This window comes from Glossina fuscipes, unplaced genomic scaffold (genome assembly GCF_014805625.2).
Source record: "Glossina fuscipes isolate IAEA_lab_2018 unplaced genomic scaffold, Yale_Gfus_2 1, whole genome shotgun sequence".
NCBI classification, from domain to species: domain Eukaryota; kingdom Metazoa; phylum Arthropoda; class Insecta; order Diptera; family Glossinidae; genus Glossina; species Glossina fuscipes.
Genome location: NW_023998415.1, coordinates 15,474,665 through 15,501,519, shown reverse-complemented (window position 1 = coordinate 15,501,519; position 26,855 = coordinate 15,474,665). Strand labels below are relative to the sequence as shown.

Genomic DNA, 26,855 nt, shown 5'->3' with positions numbered 1-26,855 from the left:
CTATAACAATACACCTATGATAGTTACATCTGCACTTTTCCACAACACTATATCGATCAGCAGAACTGTTAAAACGTACTTTTAATCATTGTGTTTGCTAAGTGAAACAACCTTATCCTTGGTTAAAGAAGAAATTTTTACTTAATGTGGCACAAATTTTGTTTATTATCGCTGGGAATGAATTTAAAAAATGATAGAATATCCTAAGATGTAGGCATGATGTATAAAATGTGCAAGGTCCAAGGAGAAGGAAATGAAAAAATGGACAGAGGGATTGGGTGTGGCCGCAGTTAACGAGGCCGGCAACAATGATCAATCGGCCATTCACTATACCTACGTTCGCATGTCTTTCGTAATTATGGCTTTGTCTGGTCCGCACTAGGACGGATAATCATAATAGTAAGCCTTTACATGGCAACATGGTCTAACAGTTAATACTTGATGATGAAAATAGATGATAAAAAATAATATGATCTTTGAGAAAGAGACTAATTTTGCGCAATATCCTATCACTCGAGGGAAGAGCACGCCTCTAAATGCAAGCGAGATATAATATTTGATATTTTATCAGGAAAGTAAAGAAATAATTGTATTAGGCGAAGAAGTGTAAAGGATTCAAGAGTCATTATATACTATATATTACATACTTTGGCTATGCCCTACACGAACTTTTAAACGAATTACGGATATATGTGTAGCTACAAATCTTTCCAAAACTCTAAAGGTAAAGATCATGCGAACGGGAAACTGGTTTTAATTTTGATTATGTAATCTTCACTTCCATCCTTCATGAGCGAATATAAAATCAAAAATATTAATAATAATGTTCGATCACATCAATTATTCTTCCTCTTTTTATTTTTTTAATTTAAATTCACGTAAAGTTCTTAGGTTCGCACTATTCAGGAAGTGTAATAAAGTGATGTAATAAAGTGATATGCGATTAATATAAGCTAATGGTAAATCGTTTATGCCAAGTACCTTAAAAGCAATTACGTACATTCCTCCCAGTTGCCTATAAACGCTTGTCAAACAATTTCGTTAACAATATTATTAACAATTTAGTCAGTATATTCGCTCGTATGTGCTTGTGTTTTTCTTTTTGCTTTTTTTTATTGCATTTTTATGCGGACACATATTAACACAGACATTGTATTGTTCTATATGTATATATATATATATATATATATATGTATATATATTATATATATATATATGTATATATATTTATATATATTCCATAGTGAAAAAGAAAGACTAGAGAGCAGGGCAGAAACTTGTAGTGCAGACATAATATGACAACATTTTGTCAATTAACGCTGAAACAACACATGAAAGAAGAAAGAAACGGAAAAGAAAAAGTGAAAAGGCATCATCGTAACAACTAACCAACATAAAAAAAAATGGTAAAAGGACGAATGGCAACACAAAAGAATGTTTTTTTTTTTTTCAATTTTTTTTTTTTTTTTTTTTTAATTTATTTTGTTTCAGTTAACAACACGAATAGGATATGTCATCACATCGCTATCATGTGCAGTCGTTGCGGTTGATGGTCCTTACATATCTTATTTAGTCTGAAACCTATGCGCGTGTGAAAATTTCATCAAAACAATTTTCACTATCATATCTGGGTATGCTCAACATTTCATTCCGCTTATAATGCGTACAAGTACGCAGAAAAGGCAACGTAATATTTCTATTCTCTTCTCTAGTCAACCTGAAGCTCTAAAGTCGATCGCTTCTGCGCTTATAATATGCGTGAAGAGTGTCTTCATAGATTTTGCTTCTGCATATTCTCTTCCATAAGTCGGTTCAATTCTCTTTGTTATACGCCAAAAGTAATTAAAGCTTCCACCTGTCCTTCTAATAACGACTTATCATATCCTGCCAATCATATCAACTGCCGATTAACGTCATATTGTCGAAGCAATTTGGCGGTTTCCCGAATTGAAATCAAATTTCAGGCTTTTTCTGCTTAAAATCCAGCCTGAAAATATCATCAGTAAGCATATCTTGACAACTTCACTCATTAAAAGCTTTGCTTATAAAGTGATATCGTTAAGCGGATAAATCTTATCTGCCTAATTAAAATCTAAAATGTTAACTCTTTAAGAAAACATTTTATATTGAAATATCTTATATCTTAATGTATCTTAATGTCATTACTAAACATATCCTATCGTAGATATATATATCAAGAAAGTTGGAAGAATTTCCAATTGTTCAACGCTTCACCTGCAGTAAATGTTAATTTGTATATAGTAATATATGTGGAGGGAGAGTGTTATTGAACTACAGCGTGTTGAACTACATTCTTTTCGTCAAATCTTCATTGGGAGCAAAAAGTCAAGCCTTTGTCAATTCTATTGATGTTATTAGATCTCAAGGACGATCTTCGAGTAATGTAAAATTTTTTTCCAGGAAATTTTTATAACTTTTTCTTCAGTTCTTTCATATCAATTAACAGATGAGGTTTCTAAAGGAAACGAAAATAAATAATGGAAAATATGCAGATATTCGCTCACGCAATAATCATTGAGCCTTTTTCATTAAATAGAGATCTGTTGCCGATTAGCATCGTAGTCTTATCAAAAATTAAGCTGAGCTCTACTGTAAATATTTGAATTACATCGTAGATCGTTATTTACTATCTAGGTTCAGAAATTGAGTTTCTTTTGAATTTTCAGATTTTTATTTCCTCGCAGCAAACTTAGAATTTGATGAAATATTTATGCATAAATTATAACTGGTATGCGTAAGCGTTACCTATCAATAAATAAAATCAGTATACTTTTCCTTTGTGTAAAAGGGAAATGAACAACGCCGTTCGCTCTTAGACCGCATTCTAGGAAATAATAATAACAATTGGCAATTGTAAGGAAAAACTATTAACAACTTGTCAGAAACTTTCACCACAGATGTAAATGCCTGGGGTAAGGCGCACGCAGCAAACTAACATTATTCCAACAAATGTGCGCTTCGAGTAAAGACATTTTGTTTTATTTATTTATTTATTTTTTTTTTTGTGTATTTAATTTACTTATCACCGACTTATTTAGTGAGTAGAGTTTGATCTCAAATTGTAATTTGCTATTGTCAACGATTGCGGTCTGAACTTGGAATAGTTTATCGTTGGTCTATACAGTGCTTGATCAGGATAATCAAGATTTCAGCATTCGCCTATGAGAACAGCTTTTGATAAGCAGGTAGCGAAGTTAAAACACAACGAGTTCCAGTAGTTTATCGTACGGGACGCAGGCAATTGAGAAAGTCAATATCATGAAGCTCTATTAACGTATTCCGTGGGTGGAGCAATCTCTTTTGCCTCTTTTGCAGTTGCGTCTTTCGCTATATGTGATCGAGGCTTACCATGTCAGATTTAGCGGCTCTCGCCAACAAATGTCACTTATACTTTAATTTTCGCTGAAATGATACGGATGTCAGCTGAAGCGAACTATTTTCAGAACGTCAAGGGTTGCCGATGCCACCGGAAGAGGGGGCTATTTCCATCCACATCCGCTATGCGCTCAGAGACAGCATTGTGTTTTGACAGCATTCAAGCCAGCATCCAATTAGCCCAATTCTGTTACTTTTATAAGGTTTTTATTTAGCGCGTGGCTCGTCCTGCTGCGTTTATTGTACATCTCGTCGCTGCCTGGTTTGTCGGTGAGAGAGAACAAGTGACAGTAATGAATAAATTGGGTTTTCTGTTACGCACCGAAAGTCATTAATGAACACCACGAGGAACGAAAACGAAACAAAGAAAGCCTTGTGATATTTCCGCATTAAAGTTATAAATATTTTAACTTACTATGCAATCTTGTATTGCATTTTAAATCTAATTGTTTATAAAATTCTTTGCGTGACTGCACATTTTTTTTGCACGTATTATCTTGTATAAATATATGAAGGGATTATTTAAAAGAAATCGATTTAACAATTAATTTTGTTAATTAAAATTAATAAATATAGACTTAAAAACGAGACATGGAACGATTGAAAAATAAATTTAGTTGTAATCTTGCGATGTTGTTTAAACAAAGAGTAATACAGTCTAACCATGCATTGTAGTTTACTATCCGACGTTAATTTACTCAATAAGATGTAACTTTTGTTTTTCTTTTTTTTTTTGTATCTTTTGAAAATATTTCATAGAAAAACATTCTTTAAAATGCTTTTAAAGCAAATTTTCTTAAGTATGTTTTCACCTACTGTCTGTCGGATTTGTTATTTTCCTCCAATTTTTGTTTTATTATTTTTTTTTTTTTTATTCATTTTTCCATTTTTAAGTGTTTTTCCCTCATGACTGACTATGCCTTTTGTTTAATCTACTGCAACGTAACTATTAAGAAACACATGTTTTTTTCTATGCATCGCTCGAAAGTATACTAATTTTGCTGGTATGATTGTTGCGCCTAGATATATGTGTTACTGTGTAAAGAACGAATAAGATACAAGTCTTGCTACAGCTATGTTGTCTTATTTCCAAGACTCATTTCCTTACTTTTCGAATTGATTTAGGCAAAAAAAATTAAAATTTCACTCAGCACCTGTTGTTGATTTGCTGAATTCTGAGAAGAAGAAAAATAATATATGTGAAGTCATGTTAGGGATGGTAATTGCAAGAAGTACTGCGTTGGAAAGAAGCAGAAGCGAAATGAAGAAACAATCTTTAGATTGAGTTGAAATCTTCAAAATAAATTTTGACTCGCACGCAAGCCACAATGGATTCATGGTTAGAGAGTAGTTGCGTAGAGCGTAGAAGTCCTCTTGAACAGTGTCAGATATAATTTTATTAAATATTTTTAAAATTCCTCTGCATTTCCGCTTTTCGCACATACGAAACTTTTCAAAAGGAAAAAGAAAAAAAAAAAAAAAAAAAAAAGGAAGAAAGAAAGGAAAATTAATAAACAAATAACAACAATAATTATTATATTAATATTGGGCATAAAAGGAATTCGTTCTATACCGTATTTGTGCTTTCGCTTTGATCATGCCTTGCTTTTGCCTTTGAATCCCTTTCATCCCGTAAGACGTAAGCTTTTAAAGTGATTGCAAAACTGACTTCACATAGTGTTTTTGATCCGGATATCTATGCTTCTTTCTTTCTTTTTTTTTTCCTATTTTTATTCTTTCATTTGACTTTACAGCAAATATATTCTCGTGTATTTATGCGTTCTACCATTTCCATTCTCCATCCTTTTGCTTTTTTCAATATTTATACACATATGTATATACACATGTATTGTTTTTTTTTTTTTTTCTTTTTTGTCTTATCTAACAACAAATTTCTTTTCACTGTAACCCATACGTATATGCACGGTACAGCTTACAAATGGTTTTATGCTTAAAATCTAAGTATAAGAAAATCAAACTTAACAAAAGTTAAGAAAGAGAGAAAATCCTGCTTTTAACTTTATAACATTCCAACATGCAATAATATTACTCCTGCCACTGCATTTGCTGTAGCTGTAGCTGTGGCTGTGGCTGTGGCTGTGCCTGCGTCGCATACAACGTGTATCCGAAGCACGTATATTATGTGCAGAATGATATTTATTATATATATATATATATATACACATACCTGCAAAAAAGCAAATTTCGCATCTTTTCTTTCATTTTTTGTTTTATACGATTTATTTGTTGTTTTTTTTTTATGTAAGATACACGCGTGATAACATAAGTATTGTTCGCAGTATTGTCTGCATATGTGGACATTCTTTTCGATTTAGATTCTCTATCGCATCTTCTTGTAATTTTCGGATTTTACATGAATTACGTTTCGATATTAAAGACAATTTTTTCCCATTTGGATTTTTCTTCTAAATTCTCTCCTTTTTACGTTCTTAATATCTCACTTACTACAACTATTCACTGTCTAGATGAATATATTTGCTAACAATTTCTTGCCTCTTGCTTTACAAATAACCCCTACAAAAGCAAACTGACCATGACCAGTAACAATCACTGATGATGATGATGATGATGATGATGATGATGATAATGATATATACCTCTATGTGACTGTGTATATATATGTTTTTATTTTTAGTCTCCATTGAATTCTTCACTCTTGCCATTCTTGCTTAGACTGACTTTAGTTTTCTCTTTTTCTAGATGTAGATATCGGTAACCACGATTGGTTTACATATACGAGTTATTTTACTTTTACTTACTTCTATTTTTTTTGCATACGAATGTTTTATTTATTTGTATTTGTATTTGTTATTGTATATTTTTTTTTTCAATTTTTTGCATTTAGCTATCTTTTATTTATTTGTTTTTAGTAAAACAAAAACAATTTTACCCGCACCAATATACTTTCTTTATCATAAGCTACGAAATGCTATTGAAAAGTTAAAATTTATGTGACATTTTGATTCAGTGCATATTCTTATGCAGAAAGTTATGCAACCAATTACTCTCGTTATAGTGCATTATTATATTTGACATTTTTTTGCTACTTGCTAAAGTGAATACTGAAATCGATCCCCGTGATCTATGCAATCTATATTCTATCAAATTTTGATATCAATCAACGTTTAAGTATTTATTTGATTGGCTACATTCCAACCACAATATTGATTCATAGATAAAAGCATAAAGCTATAGATAGAAAAATGCCAATCAGTAGCGATATGTTTATAATTGTTAGGATATGGGTGAGATGAAAATGGAAATGATTACCGACACTTGGAACAATGTAAAATTATAAATAAATTCATAAAGTTATAAAGGTGAAGACTTCTCTCTACATTAGTTAAACTCCCAGTTCGTAGATAACTATATATAAAAAAAAAAAAAAAATTAACGATCCCTATACAAACTAGTACAAGCAGATACACTGTAAATAGCAGAGTGATGTAGTAGAGTAGTAAAGTAAACACAAACTCAGACTAGAATAAAAATCTTTTATGTTATCCAAAAATGGGTTTAGATACTTAAAGAATAGTACCATTAGAACCATTAGGATAAAAGAAAGAATGGGGGACTATCGAAACATAGATCAACAAACTTGATATTATATTTTCAAAAAAGAGTTTTTTTTTTTTTTTTTTTTTTTTAAACAAACTCATGATAATTTCACAGACTTGCTCACAATTCACAGAAATCGAATAATTCGAAATAGAAGGAGTAGTGAGAGACGAAGTGTAGTTAAGCAACCGCAAGCAATTGGTAGTATATGTCGGATATGCCGAAGATTACCAGTACCGACTGTGATTGTCATCAGCTTGTAGCACATTTTGTGCAAAGACATGAAACTACAATGCATGCATGACAAGCCCATTGAAATCGAATTGCAATCGCACCAGAATTATTTTTAATGCGTCGCCCGCTCTCTAGTCATGTCTAAGTAGATGGACGCAATTTGATCTTTATTTCAATCTCAGAAATAAAAAGCGACTTTTCCATGCAAATAAAATTGTGGCATATGGCCAAGGCAGCAACCTCTCTGCCAAATAAATTATATGCCTGATGGATAAGGTTTTATTTATTTTTTTTTTTTTGCATATGCCGCAGGTTGTAACTACTGGCAGGTGACCGTTAGTGGGCTATTATTGCCGGCTAGGCAAGATACAAGATGGGGAAAAAGGTCGCGCAAAACAACTTACTTATTAAAAACGAAACTTAGATAGAGATGACCGCCGTGTATATGTATGGCGTGTACTTGTCTTCCTTTTTTGATTATATTAAATGTTATGTAATTAAATGTTCGTGTGTGAACGTGTGTAAAACTCTTACGCTTACAAGCTATGTTTCGCTTTATCGATTCATATTCATTATATTTCATCCGGTACTTTAGGGATAACAACAACATAGCCAACGTAGGTAGTATGTAGTAAATAATTCGATCTAAGTCGGATTTCCATTATTTTATGTAAATAATTTTAAATTTCTGTTCACTCTCGCTTTATTTTGTATTTATTTATTTATTTTTTTTTTTATAACGTTTGAGTTATTGAATGCATCAATACACTTTATTAATTTTATTTTATTTATTTATTTATAGTACAGTCATCCATCAGAAATATGTGAAATCACATATATATTTAAAAAAATGTTTAATTTTTACCACAATTTCTTTTAATTAGATTCATTCAGTCATTATTTTTATACGTCTTTATACACAGGATATATATGTAAAAATGTGTTTGCTTTACCAGCAGATTAGACTTGCAAAGAGCAAATACTTCGCAGGAATGGACACAAGCAACCTCGTCCTCAATGATGAGATAGTAATATCAAACTATTTTTTAAAACCATTCACCGAAAGTACACAAATTAAATACGGGTAAAAATGCTCTCGATCATGATCGCAAAAAAATGCGGATAACGAATATGTTCGTTCTTAGTAGATTTTTATTGGGGATTTTGCTTTTTGTTTTCAAAATTATTTCATTTTTATTTTATATAAATATTTATTTTCTCAAACTTAATTAAGTTATTTTTAATGATTCCATTGGAAACCCAATTCTCATTATAACCCCTTTGGCTAATATAAAAACGTTATTTTTCATCTGAATGGCATTTTGATTAATTTAATTTAAGAAAGTTATGCCTGCACTTTTTCAGTTTGGACGCAGTCGTTTCACATCCGAGCATCATAACTAACATTTTTTTTTTTTTTCATTTACAAAATATAATTTATGTATGACGGATGCGTGCATGTCCGAGCATGCATATGTAATAATCGTACCTTAATTGATTTGTAAGTTATGAGAGCGAATATGTTTATATTGTATGGCATTTTTTATTTTTCTCTTTGGAGCTTCTTGGCATAATAATTTTGTCGATTCGTTTGTAACACTTGGAAATATATGTTAGAGACTTAAATGGCCAGTCACTGAGAATTTCCCCCTCAGACATGAGCACGATGATGGTCAGATGGTCGAAAGAAGTAGGTAAAGGAGGATAGGTTATAGCCACTGCCCGATAAATAAATGTCATGTCTTCATCGGCCACAGGGCAATCGTAATTTTAAAATATGCTCTACCGCAGTGAAAACAAAGCTCAGGTATTCTGACATGATAGCCGCACTCCTTACGTATCAGGCAAGTTCCTTCCATTTGACCCGCGGCTTGCTAAGCTTCTTAAAATTCCAAACATTAAGATGAAAACTAAAATCTTTATACCTATGTCGGTGCATAGATGCCGTATGTCCAAATTGATCCTAAAATTATGAACGAGAAAAAAATTGAACAAACGGAAACAACAAAAAGATTTTATTCGACTTGGCTTAACTCTTAGATATTCAGTGCTTTAATGGATTGTGTGAATACCGGAAAATCATATAATTTTCTTACCGTAGTGCGTAGCATTAATTGATTGATAAAAAATATTTTTATCGCTTATGTTTCTATTGTAAGTAGTTGTAGATATTTATAGGCGGTTGGGGTTCATTTTAAAACTTGTTCAGAAGAGTAAACAAATAATTTCAAACAGTTCGATCAAAAATTTATTTAAGATTAGGGTATGAACCGTCAAAACGTCGAAAACGGAGTGAATGTCGAAAAGAAAAGCACTCCGTGTCTCAGGAAATTCGAACGACTTTTATTGTAATTAAAGATCGATCATAGCTAAGTGAAGGTAACTCTTAGAAAGTAAATGATCTACATCACTAGTGAGGCAGACTTCGCTTGTTCGCTTCACGTTTTGTGAAGGACACCCGAGTAATACTTTTACTTATGCAATTTTTGCTTCTGAAGCAGTAATATATCGAGAATAGATGAATATTTTTTTTTTAACTTCTTTTATACTTGAAAAGTAAACAAACTTTACATAATTATACATGTGTGGGTAATAATTTTCTTGAAATGTTGACACAAATGTCAACTTTTATTTATAACACGACATGTAAAATATTTCACACAACTACAAGAAAAAGAAATTTCTGCTAAAGTCATCTGCAAAATTCTATATAAATTTAATATTTAATATGTTTATATGTTCTAAGGGTTGACTATTTATTTATAAGGGTTACAACTGCCACGACTAACGTAGCGCATATGTCGTTCGACGGTAAGAGTAGGGAACACAGTTTTTTTTTTTTTTTTTGTATCTTATTTATATTAATGAAAAATTGTTGTTGTATTTTGATGCGACATTCGATAACAGTTACATACTTAATATCGTTATACCGTTGCACATAAATTAAATCAAATATTTAAACATCTCACTTTTGTTATAATTGCTTTACATTATGAGAAACGAATTAAAACTAAATCTCAATGAAATGAAAAGTTTTATTTATAATTAAAAAACATTTTTTATTTTTTTTTGTTTTTTTCTTATTTGCTAATTAAAGCAATTTAACTGATAATATGCAACGCAACGATGAAATTATTCCTTCACCCATAAGCTAGTCATGGAAATGGTTCAGTAAATATAATAAAAATATGAGCGACTGTACATAGATAAGAGTATAAGCTTTAATGTGTTTTATCATTCATACATATACATATATATATATATATATATATATATATATATATATAGATATATGTATATATATACACATACATATACTTGCGCAACTTCTTTATACTTAAGAAAATGAAAGAACTAAAAATCTGATTAATACCAAGAGAATTCGTTTAAATCTGTTTAAGCAATCAGTCTGGAAAAATTCCTGGAAATATATTTTCATTTATATATGCGAATAAGTATAAGCGCTTAATCGAGTTAGATTTAAATTACTTTCTTTAAAAACTAAGCCACCGAGAACCTTTTCTTTGTTCATTTGTTCATATATATATCAAAGTTAGATGATAAAGAAACAAATTTCTCTGCCGCACTTGGAGTTTATATTATAAAATTACTTGGAACGAGATAGGAATTGCCTTAAAAATGAAGCGATGAAATTATTTAAAAAATTCTAAAATTTAATGACATCAATGCGGAAAGCATCCAACGCTTCCAAAAGAGCGTGTCAAGTAAATGTTATAGCTGAAGCAAGCAAAATGTAACTAAGCCGTCCTTTCGCAGTGATATATATATATATATATATATATAATTTAATATCATACAACTTGATTGACACACTGTTGAAATGTTGAAATCTTTCCATTATAATTATATTAAAAATGAAATACAGAGAACAATAAGCGTCGAAAACGATCACTATTTTGAAAAGAAATAGAAAAAGAATTCTATCTGACATTCTCGGCACTTTCTAGCAACAATATCAAACACTGTGAGAAACTCTGAGAACCATATTTAACAAGTGAGAACACCGCTATGGCGTCTATTTGCCAATTGTTAGATATTCATAAACGTAACCTTCATTTCATTAATTTCTGACAAAGCAAAAATATCTTTAGCAATCGAGTAATCAAATGAAGAACAACATCTTTTTTAAGCCTAACTTGCGATAAATGCAAGCTGTATACGCAGCTATCTTATAAAGTGCAAAACTTTCAAGCCCTAATCGTATCCTTCGAAATGAGAATAATCGTAAAGTAAAAAGAAATTTCATATTTTTTTTGACAATGAACACGCGCTTTGTCTCATTTCAACTTATATTTCAACATTTTTCTCATATTTCAGGCGCGAAGCAGTACATGACGTTGTTAACATCATTTGCATTTTAAGCGAATTTTTTTAATCGAAATGCATATAAAGCCAAAGGATTTCTCTATTCGTGTTAGCGGCAATATATACCACAATTACTAAATATCCGCAATTAGGTAAAAGTTTTGAATCGTGTATAAATATTAGAATTAATCTAAGCATCTTAAAGCGTTTTCCACGCCAAAACGATATCGCTTGTAAGGAGCAAAGCGAATAATGACATTTTGCGGATATGTTTAAGCTGCGTCAAGGTGCCAAGATATCCTAGACAAATGTAGATGCCTACGCCATTTGAGGATAACGGTGTAACCATTACTCGCGCGCATAAAGAATCAGATTATTGAAAGCGGACTTTTATCAAAGCTAGCATTAATGATAAAACTACAAGCGAGAGTTTGTAGATGTATTCAATTCTTCAAAACGTTTACAATATCCAGCAGAAAGCTTTAAACACCATAAAGAACCATATAAAGTATATAAATTTCTGAATCGACATAGTCCCCATTGACTATCCATGTCTGTTTGCCTTCAGTCCAAATCGAAAAAGTTCGGCTTCAAATTTAGCAAAAATATTGCAAATATGATATGGGAAACGATCAAAAGGCCTACAATGCCTACAATGCTATATATATAGATTCAGAATACCTGCACTTTTCCCTTATTATTATAGTCTATAGATGATGTTACAATGTCTGTACTAGAATGGTGAGTATTGGCAACGTCCACACAATACTATAAATTATTGAAATTTCCTTTTTTCGATAAGCATAAAAGCTGCGTCTAATAACACACTTCCTAATACACAAAAAACAAAAACAACTGTTCGTACAGTTCAAGCACACATTTATGTACACTTAATTGTGCCTTCGGTACGTATGAGTTACAAATTTGTATAAATCGAATATGCATCCAACTATGCAAGCGATTAGTATAAAAATGTGCGCAATATATCACTCATACGTCATGACATGCAACGTAACAGAGATTGAAATCTTTAAAACAATACATGTATTTGATATCTACTGTTAAGACGGTAAGAAGATATCTTAAATTCGTTCCAAGTGGACGCAGATTTTGCGTTCATCTCTCTTTTGATATATTCATTAATTATTTCTATGAAAAGTGTGTTAAAATTTAATTGAAATTATAATTACTTGAAATGATGCCGAGGTACTTGGGTGTTGCTGCTTTTTGCTTACGTTGAATAACCGCAAATCTTTTTATTATATAAAAAATATTATGTTCTCTTTGTGAAAAATATATATAAGCTTTTTGTAAGTTTTTTAAAAGAGAATACAAATCAACATCCTTAGCAGCACAACCCTTTATATTGCTTTCTATATTCTTCATCGTAGGAACGAGTATAGTAAGTTTCTCGTTTTGTTTGTAAAACGTAGAGATATCCAACGAAAAAAAAACGAATTTTCAATTATGTTGCTTCCATTTAATGTGAGTTTGCATTAAATTTAAATCCAATACAGAAACAATAATTACAAAATTATAAGTTAATCAACGAGCATGACAAGTGATATTTATTGAAGAATTGTGAGAATCGTGTTAGCATGTAATCGCGCTTATGAGCGATAGGTCTCATTATGCATATCAATTATTTTTAACTCAATTTAAGCTTAATTCCTATTAGATCGACAACATAGACGAGATGGGTGTCCATCGTTCGAGCTAACGCAATAAAAGTGACGAAAGCTTCCTTTTACTGTTATTTTATTCTCTTTCACATACAACTTACCTGGTTTATATTTCCCTGAAATCTATTAACAATTATTAAAAGTAAATGAGAAAAAGAAAATATATAGCAATAAGCCGCAAAGAGTGGATGTAGAAGAAATTTGAATTATAGAAAAAAAAAAAATAAATAAATAAAGAAAGAAAAGAAAAGAAAAACAAATTTTATAAAATTTTCCTTTTCACCTCGTTGATATCCTTCTTTTCATTATTCTTGTTATTTTAAATACATTTCATTAAGACTTACCTTGGTTGCTTTGAAGCCTAAGGTCAGATTCGCCTCAACACATTGTATAACAACATTTAAAATTATACCCAACAGCGGCCCAACAAGCTGTGTATGCATTTTCTGTCTTGAAAAAGAAAAAGAAAAGAAATCAAAGAGGAATGAGACAAAAAACATATATAAGTGGCAAGATACGTAGGGGAAGGGATTCAAGAAAGAGGCATAATTTTTTTTTCTTTTTCCATAAGTAGCTCGCATTAAGGTACTTATACTTAGAAAAGGAAAGACTGAAAATGGTTAGCATGGTATACTTGGTACTTGCGATTTGTTTTGTATTTCAATGCCCATGTCCGCTTACTAATGCCATTTTTACCACACATATACACATTTATACTGACAAATAATTGTAAGTAGAAAACTTAATGCTTAAATGTTATTTTGCCTATTAAAATAAGAATGATTGTAAGTATATTTACGTTTATTAATTGTAAGCTGCAGAAGTAAATTGCAAAGAAAGTTTGATTTCAAACTATATCCGCCAATATAGTGTGTAAGTAAAGGAATTTCATCACACCTTCTATAACATTTTGATTAAGTGCCAAAAACGCATTTTGTTTGTATACACGCATATATATGTGTTTTCTATGTGACATTGTGAGTGATGGCTTAGTGACCCTCGAATGCTCTCTTATCGTCCGTCACCTCACTTTCATAGTTGAATAAATGGGTTTTTTGATCACCCATTACCGAACAGACGTTAATCACAAAATTGTGTACAACGTCTACAGAAAATAATAACAATCGCAAAAAAAACCGAAAATTCCAAAAAATTGTTTCAAACAATACGACAGTTTCCATAGCATAGTTTACAACTAAACTTAAAATTTTTAAATCTTTCGAAAAGGAAAAAAAAAAAATGATAAAGTTTGCGAAGCATGGTTTAGTTTCACATATATATACACTTAAAATTATTTTCAAGATCAAATAGACTTAAGTAAGCTAAGCAAACGAAATCATTAAGTACAACACGGATCTTGTGAGGCAGACTGACTTGCGGTGAATATATTCATTTTCTTGGCGTAATTACTTTGAATTATCTGGTTTCAAGTCTCGCTACAACAAAATATTATATCCTTAATAACCTTGAGCCATAATATATGGCTTTTTATTGTCTACCCTTCTCATGAATAGTTGCCCACGTGATTTTTCACTTCTTGATAGGCCGAAAAGAACGGAGGCAAGCAAAATGAACGAAACTAAATTTGATCTATGGAAAAAACAACATCCTACAAATAGCAACACTGTAGAAGTTCGATCTTAGGAAACCTTAAGGTGCAGCACGTGATCACATAAAAATTAATCGCAATATAAATGGCAAACAAAGCTTGCTAAAAGTGACACAATCGCGTCCGCGTGATAACACAACAGAAACGTATTTTAAAAATACATTTCATTTCTTACATACGGATGATTCGGAAAGTTGAAGACCTAGGTGGAATGTTTTGATCAAATAGTAATCACCTTAGGATGCTTATCTCTCCGCCTTTGAAATATTTTACAAATGTGTATACTCCAAGTGTATGCGGCGGCACCATACACCTACTTGTAATTGATTTAATCCTCAATAATCTATATATAATATTTTCATTTTTGCGATTAATTTGCATATACGGACGGACATCACTGAATTGACTTTAATATGCTAATAAACGATGTATGTACTTTAAGTACATGGAAGAGCAAAATAAGACGAAAGTTACAAGGCCAGAATTCAGTGACAGTAACAAGACATAACTTTTCAAATTTTTGTATTGATAAAGACTATAGATCTGAAGGCTTTCAAAAAAATAGTGATAGAAACCTACCTGTCACGATCAGTTCTTTCGAAATTGCAAGCATAAATAAATTTCACGTTGATGTTTATTTCACTTGCCTATAAGCTATCGTTCTGTTTATATCAAAGTATACGGAGAGATGGATGGGTCATATCATGACCGTACACTTTATTTTGCTTCAATGTGGAATGAAATGTAACTGAAACCATGGCTTCGACATCTAATGCAATAAGCTATAAATCAGTTAGAAATTAGTTTCCGCGATTAGGTGCCATATATTTAAATCTTGAAGATGATAAATTTTCTTATCCGTCGTTCCGTGTCCGGCAAAACCGACCTAGCGAGTGACCTGGTTGTGGTATTAGTCAGTAAGCCTTTATTTTTGATGCAGTCATATATAGCAGATCAGCGGCTCACAAAAGTTGAAGCTATACGAAAATCGATCACAGACTATTTCGTCTCGAAAACATGATCTTCCTACCGCAGGCCATTCGCAAGCAACCCGATAAGAGTTGAAGGACGATAGATGATAATGCTAAATATTTCGTCCATAAAGCTTTGTAACAAGTACTCTTTTAAATACAAACTTTATCAAAATGCACAAGGAATTAATTTGTGCACTTAATATTTTCTACTTCTCTTGTTGATCGTAATTTTTTTTCACAGTAAAAACCTTTGGATATAGGAATACAGCAGAACGTCCGTTGTATAGAACATATATTCGAAGTGCCGAAGAAGATAATTAAAAAGTTCGATTTTTTATTGAAGCGGAATGGAAAATACACCAGCCCAGTCGGCGACTGAACCATTTGAGCGGTCTACAGATATGCATAAGATTAAAATATAATCCACATCTTCCCTGAAGACACTCGACCACACACACTGAATACTTCAGATGGCGATGAGTGACGAGAGCTCATTCAATGCCAACTCGTTCGAAAATATGAGTAATCTGCGTTGCGCTATGCTTATGTCCAGGTCTACGATGGGCTGTGTTCTTAGCAGATCGAAAAGATCTGTCGACTAAGCCTTTTAATAGTAAAAACTTGGCTTTCCCATCGTTCTTGCCACATCCGTTTTGCTTGCATGCGTCCGTTCGTTCGTTAACCATGCCGTCTCCTTTGATACAATCTGTCTACAATGAACTATCTTGTCGTTCTAGATGTCGCAAGTTTCAAGTGAAACATAAAACAAAAATGCCTCGCTCTCTTCTCACTCATCTCATTATAATTCTTTCAAACAATTACGGCATTTTATCTAAGTGGCTGCCCACACATGTGCAAAAAAACTATATTTTACCAGTAAAGAACCAGTAGAAAATCTCTGCGATCGTGGTTATCAGAATGATCCCTAGGAATGGTTAAACTCTTTTCTTGTTCGAATAACTTATACTGGAAGCCGGCACTTTCTCAACCGATGTTCAAAAGTTTGATCGATGGAGCAATCGTAACCATTTTGGGAATCAATTTGCTATTTCGGAGAATATTTCTAAGAATTCGCAATTTATTCACCAAAATGTAGTGAAATTCTCTTTTTATACCCTACACCACTTGTAGTGCGGGGTATATTAGATTTGCGCGAACGGCACGTAACACCCAGCACGGCTTTAGAGAGACTCATCTTTTGTTGTACCGGCCGACCTCAGACTCATTTTCTGTATCTATCCAAGCTATCTGACCACGTATTGTTTTATTCAATCTACAGGTCGCAGTTATTGACATATTTTGATGACATTTGGTACAATGACGGGTATTGACCCAAGAACGATCCAACATTTGGGGGATATTACGCCTTATTGTGATAAGTCGTCGAGACAAATTGCAACATTCCAAATGTTCCAACAAGACTCGCTGAGTTTTAGTACTTCGACCGCAGCTGAAAATTAGTTCGTAGCGCTACATTGACAGCAAACCCTTCAATTTCTAAAATTTTACGCTAAAAAGTAGTTCATAGTAGAAATTTAGCAAAGCAATCGCCACAAGGGCGATTTGGGTCACATAGGACTATTTTTTTTAGACCCCCACCAATCATTGGGGTCCTCCTGAGAAGCAGGCCCTTATATGGAGAGAAAATCTAATATTTAGTTTTATATGAGGGAAACTGAAAAACAATAGGGTTTTCCCGATGTCAATTAAGTTCGCTAAATTTGAATGATCAGCTCGTGTAACGTGTTGAAAACATTCAATATTCGGTCTTTGTGCCATTCGTTGTACATTATTTTCAAAACGAGTGAATAGCTGTACCAGTTGAAGTGGTGTTACTTTAATTTTTCGCGTTTTGTGAAAGCGTTTGCGGGTGAATTGTGTTCACTTTTTTTTTAGATTGATCGTTTAAATTGACTCAAAAATAGATGTGCAAAGTCTCAATTCGTATCGTAGCGTAAGCGTTGACGCCATTCGTTGTTCCACAAGGGATTTTGTGAATTTAACTCGAACACGCCGATATATATAAAATATCGGTAGATATAATGTTAGATAGAATGTTTTAGTTGCAAATGCATTATAACTTTGATGCTTTCATATGAAATGCAGTTAAATTACAGTGAGATTTGCTTTTATTCTCTAAACGTAATGCTGATGAATAATAATGAATTAAGAGACATCCTCATTAAATTGTTTTACTAAGCTTGTGTAAATGAACATTTTAACGCACTACTTTCACAAATTATAAACAGTACATAATTACATTGCTGTATTCAATTTATTTATCATTTGCACCCTATCGCCCCGATTGAATGTACATACGTATAATTAAACTAAATAAAAATTTATGTAAAATTGAGAATTCGTTCGTCATAGAGTTAAACAAATGTAAAATTCAACGAAACTAAATAAACAATAATGACAATAACGAATGCTGTCTGTCTAACTCGAAATTGCTATTGAAATCGTATAAAAACATTGAACAAAATGCAAACAAGCGAATATAAAAACAATTGTAACAACTGTAACTGCGACAAACTGAAAACGGCAATATCTACATCATTACAGAATGTAATAGAGGCGAACAAGTGCTCTTTGTAAAGCGGAAAATGTGAAATGGCTTTAAAATAAAAAGGAAAAAAGAAAAAAAAAAAATGAGTAAAAAAAAAAAAAAAAAGAAAAAAAAGAAGAAGAACAACAACAACAACAACAATAATAATAGTAAAACAACATTGACGATGTTTCATTAAAATGCAAATGTCACATGCGAATGTACAAAACACTGCACATACAAAATACGAATATGTAGGGGCAGAGGTAGTTGCTTAAAAGGTTAAAATATAACAACAACAACAAGAACAATAACAACAAAAACAGCATCAAAAACAAAAATAATGTATTTTAGCTGCAATAGCGATAGTAATAGTTGTACCGTTAATGCTAGATGGTTCACAGTACATGTGGGTGTAGTGGGCAACAACACGACTTCAGTATCAGTAGTTGTACAAGGATGCTGCTCATTAAAATTAATGATTTTGCAATACATTCTCTCTTACAATTTGTTACCTTTATTGTTATTGTTGTTGTTGTTGTTGTTGTTGCTGGTTTTAGATGTATTCCTTAATATTTTATTAAACAACAAATTTTTACACCCTATCCCACCCATATTATATTTATTAAATGCGGATGTAGTTAACACCAAAGAAAGAAAACTAAGGATGGCTCCACCTTATAATATACCAATCGATGCAGAATCATTTTCTGATTTATCTCTCCTCTGAATTTACTCAATTTCGTGATAATACAACAAAAACGCATCATTTTCATGAAAGCCCTCACACAAGGCGGATACTCAAACGTGAACGTGCGCTGTATTTTGGAAACTTAACTTACTTGTGATAGATTTTTTTTTTATTACTGTCCAGTTGCTTTCGTCATAACAAATCATAAACTAGACTTTTTAGCCAGGGAAGTGTATTCTTTCATAAGACTAGCTGTGTAAGGTGCGCTATAAATAGTGCGGTATATATATATTAGGTTGGGGAAAAAGACAATCCGAAGCATGTTAAATAAAGTCCTGAAGTTCATATAAAAATAATGGATTTCTTTTTCCCCCAACCTAATATATATATAGATAGATTAATGTGATGGAAAATCCCTATTGTTATTCGCTATTGACAAATTTTCATCGTAAAGCATTAACAATTAAATCTTTCCGGCATCTTTTCGGCATTGTTTTCGATTAGAACACATGGATTGGGATCCAAAAGAATATACCTACGTGGACCAAATTCGACCAAAGGTTAACATTGATGCCACATAAGAGAATTTTCATCAAGAAGTATTAAAAACTAAACCTTGTTACCATATAAAAATTCAGTTTCCATAGGAACCGTTCAACAAATTGTTTCTTCCTCCGATCCAAAGTTCTCGCATCATTTGAATTGCTAAAACACAACGGAGTTCTAAAAATGTCAATACTTGTTCTTACAACGACTTATCAAAATAATGCATCTTATGAAGTCAGCCGATCCGAACGATTTTCAATAGTTTCAAGTTTGGCAACACTGCGCGCGTGTTATAGACGCGTTACTTTCTTGTGCTCACAAATGTTTGCGAAATTTCTCAAATTTTTTACTTTTATTTGATTATTAAGCCTTAATAGAACCTAATTTGTCGTAAATTGTCGTGGTTCGTAAGTAAATCATATTGTGTGATTATATATTTTGAATCGCTATTGTGTTGTAATATCATTTCATTTTCTGTTAGTTGCATTTGCTGCCCTTTCGCGTATTCTACTCTGTACTTGTTGTTGTTGTTGTTGTTGTTGTTGTTGTCTTTTAAGATTAATTTTTTGTTTGTCGTACAAGCGTCGATCGCGGAGGATGACATTTAAATAAATATTTCAGTGTAATTGAAGGTTTGAAAATCTTTCGTTATCTACGGTGTTTATTTCTTCATTTTCTTATGTTCATCATTCTTTTATTTCTCATTTTTGTTTGCTTGAGTTGTTTGCCTTTTTATTGTTCGAAAAATCTCTGGTTTTAGTTTTCTAATCATAAATCTTTCCCTAGCTGTTCGCATATGCCTGCTGGGCACCACGCTAGACAAGACGCACAGGTTACACAAGCCAATGTAGTCACTCTCTCTATTTTTCTTTTCCCAACTCGAAATAAAACTGCTAGTGATTCTCGTCCTTCCTAATAGGAATGACGTCTGCTTGATGACATTAACTCCCCAAAAGCCAATATTCGCGTCAAGACGAGCGCCTTAGGATAACTTAAAATGTTGTCTTTCCGCAAAAAGCCCATTCGTCAATTTAACGCGTGTTAGAGCTATTTATAGAGCTATTTCGTCTTTAAGGTGTTAGTTCCGATTGAAAACATGGAAATTTTTTTTAAATACACCATTGCGGCCAGTTGAACCGTTAATAAAGGAATTCGTTCCTCGGGATCGTCCCCCCAATGTTAAATCGGCAATTCTTCCACGCTGAAAAAACTAAATGTCTCTTCCGACCTGGTAACTATCTTTGACCAAAATGTTAGGAGGCTAAACTTAAAAGAAATAACGCCTTTTTTCGTCTACATAAGCAGATAAAATTTAAAATTTATGCTGGCTAGAATGCCGGACAGAAAACCGGACAGTTTAAATACGAATTTTCTGAATGTTGGCAGTTAACAATTTTGTTGTGCTATACCATCTAACGAAATCGAGTGGCGCCATCTTCATTTTATATATAATAGATTTAGGTATAGCGCTTTATGGATTATAGCTGGCGTTATTTCGTTCTCTCTAAGTTATACCCCACGATTCTCATCGATTTCTTTTAGAATTCCGAGCTAAAAAAAAGGTAAAAAGGTTTATTTATACTGTGACCATTCTTGTAAGGCGCAGCACGAATTTACTGAAGCTCACGCTATTGCTAGTCCACCGCTACAGATCGAAAACAATAATTTAAAATCGAAAGAAGTCAATCATACGTCCCGATATGCGCGCATATATTCGTATGCATCTATTTTTAAGGTCAATCGGAGGTTTAGCAAGAAATTCAGATATTTTTACATAATTTAATTTTGTGATTCAGACGACCTTGTTCGTCCACGTTTTTCCTCCCATTGGCAAACGGGACAAATTTGAAGACAAATTGTTGTTGTTTTTTTTTTTTTTTTTTTTTTTTTTTTATATAGCAAATATGAAATATATAAGAAATTTTCTTCTTGATTCTGCTGTAATGCCATTGTCGTTAAAAATTCAAAAATATATGATTTGTTTGTACTCCTGTCGCCCTGTTGTGATGTTCTTGTCAGCAATTTTTTGCTTCTAGTCTCCGCCAATGTGTAAATTTTGAAAGGCACGTATGAAACTTTCGGACAATACGCTTCGACAACAGAGTCGCCGGCGCCTTCTACGTATCTGCCAAGTTTTTTTATGGTTACTTTTAAAAGCATGGGACTTCGATCGGTTCCGACGCGTACAGGCTTTACGACGTCTTTTATGACGTGACATTCTTTTAATTTTGCTTTACGTTATAAATTTCTCGATAGAAAATATGAATACGAGCTCCTTCACTTCCGAACTTCAAAAATCAAATAAAGAATTTTGGATAATTTTTCAAAATACTGATTAACTCTTCTAAGCCTTATATATTCAAATAAGTTACTCCTTATGCGTGAATAAAGTGAATATTTAAGAACATTTTTCAAGTAGAAAATCATAACTTTTACTAATCGAACTGTTTGCATTGTTCGGCGCTCTCAAGCGAAAACCATACCCGACGCTTTACAACAGTTCTCGTGTGTTCGTAAACAATTATCTTCTTCTTGTTCTTGTACAAGGAATTTTTATTTTATATGCTTAAATGACTACAAATGTCTATCCCGAAGTCCGGCTCGAGCAAAAGAAAACCATCAGGGAGAAGCATATTAAATGTATATCAGGTTTGATCGGTCGGTTTTTTTTTTTTTTTTTTTTTTTGAAATTTTCATCGAGCACTTGTAAACAATTATGGATGAAAAATTTCAACAATAACAATCCGAATCACTCGCATTGCCACCAAAATTGTCTGAGCACAGCGAACACATATTTTCACTTCACAAGCTTGCTTTTCAAAATTCATAAGACGATTTTCGATCGTCAGATCTTTGAGAGTCTTAACAGCTAACTATTGACAAGCGAAGGAAATAAAAAACGGGCGAATCAGGGGTTCGCGCGCATTCTTTACCTAATCCATTGATTTCATTTTTTCGAAATTTGTTCATAAAAACATTTTTTGAAATTGCATTAATTTGATTGTGTCTTTAATATGTCAACAAGCATCGTTTTAGTGTACCCGACCGCCGGCGGCATCTCTACTAACCAGAAAATAACTTTTCTTAACTTCAATTTTACGTCTTTCATAAAGGATCCAAGCCTAGTTGGCAGATAAGTCATTCCATTTCGTCGAAATATTCGTCGAAAATCGATTAATCATCATTATCTCCTCCTCCCATTTTCTCATCAAACAGGAACTTGTACATCCTCCTTCGCTCACTTTCGGTCTGTTACAAGCGATTACAAGCAAGTTTATGTACAAAAATACAAATGTGAGATAAATCATTTTGTAGTTAAAATTTTTTCCGTTAAACTCGCCGCTCACAATCTATATCTTGCAGCACCGTGTACCTTGCATTTAATCAGTTGCTCTTATCTTACATATTTAGAGTGTAACCTACACTTACAATGTAATGTAACCGGACGGTAAAATAAGTAGTTACAGTGCAAAAAGAAGACGAAGGCGACGAAAAGACGGAATAAAATAAACAAAACGTAGTTTCATTCCATTAGGCGGGGAGCACTTGTGTACATTTCTCCAAAATTTGTTGTTCCTTTTTTTCAATGGCTTAATGGATGCTTCCTAGAGGAGACGGAAGGGGGGGTTGGGGTTGGGGTGATTTGTTATCTGAAGAAAATTTTGATGAAGTTAGTTCAAACTAAATTTATTTGATTGCAAACTGCCTCCCTTTTGGGTGGAAAATTTGATATCTTCATTCCATTATTGATTGACCAGTCAAGCAAAAATCAATATTTTTCTTGTATAATAATAATTGATTCCCTATCTTACAAATTTATAGCTTAAGCATCTTTTTCTTTTCAAAATTTAGATTGAAGTTTGTATCAGTTACACTGTGTTGCAATTTTTTAAAAATTTGAAATATTTTTTTTTTTTTTTGTTTATGCTTAAAAATTTTCCCAAATATATTATGTTATTGCAATGCCTTTCACCCGTAATTGCAGGGGAATTTTATTCATTTTTGAGACCAAATTATCATAAGCAAAACAGAAAATTTGAGCGAGAACTCATTATTTAGCGTGACGTTTTGAAATCGTAATTACAACTTAAACAAGAAGCCGGACAGATGGACCCCACCAGATTGCTGTTGCTGCCTTTAGGTTAAAAAAAAAAAAAAAAAAATAAGAAAAATTGCTACGAAATCTCGTACAAAATTTGCATTGGGACTCTTCTCAAACCCATTGTAAAAAAGGAATCCCTTCGTCTCGTAGACGTAATCACAGTTAACTTTTAAGCAATTTTCTTATTTTATATGTTGCCTTGTTTGGTGATTACTATAACCCCTGCTAAAGAAATCATAGCATTTATCCAATTTCATTGTTTCTCTTGCAAAAATATAAAAAAAGAACATAAATAAAGCCGTTGCTACAAATCCACTTTTTGTGACAATAACAATTTTATTTCGCTTTTAGAAATTCGAAAGGTGTTAACGGAATGCCTTTACCTGCCCATCTACCCTAAACTTTTTTTTATGCATTTGTGACTTGATTGTAATAATTTGTGTACAAGCAAAAGGCGCAGTAGCGTAAACCGACAAATGTCAAATTTTTTGGTAAGTGTTGGTGGGAAAAGCTACAAAGGAAACCTCTGCGAAACATTTAATAATTCTGCCTTAGGGCGTGTGTATTACATTCACCTCTTTTTCCATGTACATTTTCGGGTTATGCTTTCTATATTCTATAATACGTACACAAAACGTTCCGGGTAAAACACGAACGAAGTGACAGGAAAACGCACAGTTGTGTTATTCAGGATTGCCGCGCCAGCCAATTTCCCAGCCACGTATGTGATACAGTTTATATGTATGGATGACAGATTTAAAAACAACAAATCAATTGTGTGCGCCGATATGTTGTTAATATAAGCAACGGATTCACTAAGAGAACTAACAACAATGAAATGCCAATTAGTGTTATGGATAAAAATGCATGATCCAAAATTTAGTCACTATAATGTATCAAGCAAATGTACCTTCAGCTGCCCTAGGTTAAGGAAATGTAAAATATGGAAAAAGTACACTTTATTGTCTTAGCTATGTCCTCTCTATCCTCTCTATTTGAAAATATTGCAGCAAGATATCTTCTTTGTTTGTAAATAATTGCCGAACTTCTTATAGAAATCACTCGAGTTTCGATTTGAGTTGATTTCATACAGCTTGGATCCCGGATAGATAAAGATAACGTAACCCTTTCGCATTCGAGCTCGTTACATATTATTTTTCACAGTTTGACATTTCCCTATACATTTCGTTTTCTCGGAAACGAAACATAAATTCACTTAATCATATAGAAACGAGAAGGATAATAAGTCAATTCTTGATCCTTGAGTAAATTCAATGGCGATGAAATCTTCGACTTTCGATTTGATTTCTCATATAATAAGAAGAGTGAAAAAGGTGCCACTGACTGTGCCCACGGCTTTATACCAGAACTCCAATTAATGAGAAACTTTGTGAAAAAATGCCGACAATTAGATTGCCACGACAATGCTAAAGATTCTATTGAACAGTGAACCCTGTTAAAAAGTTCGAATATCTCTATTATGCCAAGCGTCCATTTTTTCTCATTTAAAGTGTTTCGATGCTCACTTGAATTCGCAAATAAATGATGGCAAACTCACATAGAAATGTCGGGTTCGTGGCAAATGCGATGCTTTTGACCATTTTCTCATTGATGCTTAATTTTACGAGATTTTAACTTCAAATCTTTGGAAATCTGTTTATATCGAAATACAATCGCACCAAGACGGTGCATGGAGAATACATGTATTAAGTATGGACTCAAGGCACATTGACTAAATCGATGGAAAAAGTAGAAGCAATGTTAGATGACCTAAAAAAGTCATTATTACAATGGTAGTCACAGAGTGCAGTGCACTGATAGCCCAAACAAGTTACCTCCACAAGTGGAAGCGATTCTGATGACGAGTACACGCCATTGGAAAAGAGACGGCCAGTACTGCACCAACAATCTCCACATCAAATATACATATATATATATATATATACATATATGTTCAGTAATATCGGGTTAATAACGTGGCACATAGGTGGAACAGAAAGCTGAAGCCGATTTAGAAATTATCTTAACTGAAAACTTACTTACTCTTACTACCCGGGGGGATCGTTATATTTTAAAGCGTGAAAGCAAAACAGGTAAGCGATACACAATCTGATATCTGCACGCGAGCATTATGTGCATTTATAGGCCGCTCATCATGGCAAGATTATCATCGTACATCCTTTCCATTATCGCCCCAAAAATCAAAAAAAGTCACATTTATATGTGATACGATGGCCGTTACGGACATACTGAATTACTAAGCGCGATTTTCTAAACTAATTTCAAACCTTCGAAATATGTCGTCAATAGATTACACTGTAACCATAACCTAAGCTTACTTGATTGTAATGCTTCACCTATTTGCACTCATTCCTGTTAGCGAGACCATTCTATCCCTAAGCATAAAATATCCAAAAAAAAAAAAAAAAAAAAAGGCAGCCAGAAATAAATTTCAAGCATTTCGGTCGACAATCAATCAATTATTCAGTATGAGAAAAATAGACTAATGGTTATATATGCTATTGGCAAACAAGTGGTTTTAGGGGATTGTTGAACGGTTACATGCACAACACGATAGAAATTAACATACAGATATGCTTGATAAGCTTAAGCTTTCTCTTTCTCTTTCTCTCTTCTTTTTTTGAGTTATTGCGATAACTTCAGGGTAACGATTCAGTTAGTGTCCATGTGAACTTTTGTGTTTGCCAAAGGCTAACTTGAAACAAGAATGTGCTTTTTGCTAGCAATTCAAATTATTATTGTTAATAGTTGCAAGCAGTTGTTCGGTGACGCAGTGAGATGAAAATTGAAAATTAATTAATTTTGCAAATTTCATCATCTTGAAGGAGACTTTCATGCGAAAATTACTTCGCATGTAAAATACGATTGGATTTCGTTTTTCTTTTTCATTCAATCTTTGATCGACTTTACCGCAAAATAATGCATTTGAAATCGATTCTTCAAACACATTCTGTAAACACACTTTTCACACACCTTTTAAATCTGGTTATATGCTACCAATGACGTTCCACCTCTACATCAAATCAATGTCGGGAAAATCGTCGAGGTCGAAACAGTTGTAAGAATCCCCCTTGGGCTCATCATTGCAGCATATGAATGGATGGATTTAAGAATTCTACTCCTCCAACAATTAATGCCAAAATCTTT

General features: G+C 32.8%; 1 protein-coding gene across 6 annotated transcripts in view; it reads right to left on the bottom strand.

Moving 5' to 3' along the window:
* Positions 1 to 26,855, bottom strand: part of LOC119645005 (myb-like protein AA) — a 104,852-nt gene that overhangs the window by 25,418 nt on the left and 52,579 nt on the right. For 4 of the 6 annotated variants that reach the window (XM_038044755.1, XM_038044754.1, XM_038044757.1 and 1 more), the window contains 2 exons: positions 13,562 to 13,663; positions 13,319 to 13,340 (listed from right to left, as the gene is read on the bottom strand). In XM_038044755.1, coding sequence (XP_037900683.1) covers positions 13,319 to 13,340; positions 13,562 to 13,660 — 121 coding nt within the window. In that variant the 5' untranslated portion in view covers positions 13,661 to 13,663. Of the gene's footprint in view, positions 1 to 13,318; positions 13,341 to 13,561; positions 13,668 to 26,855 lie in introns of all 6 variants that reach the window. The other 2 variants (XM_038044759.1, XM_038044758.1) reach the window with 1 other exon arrangement.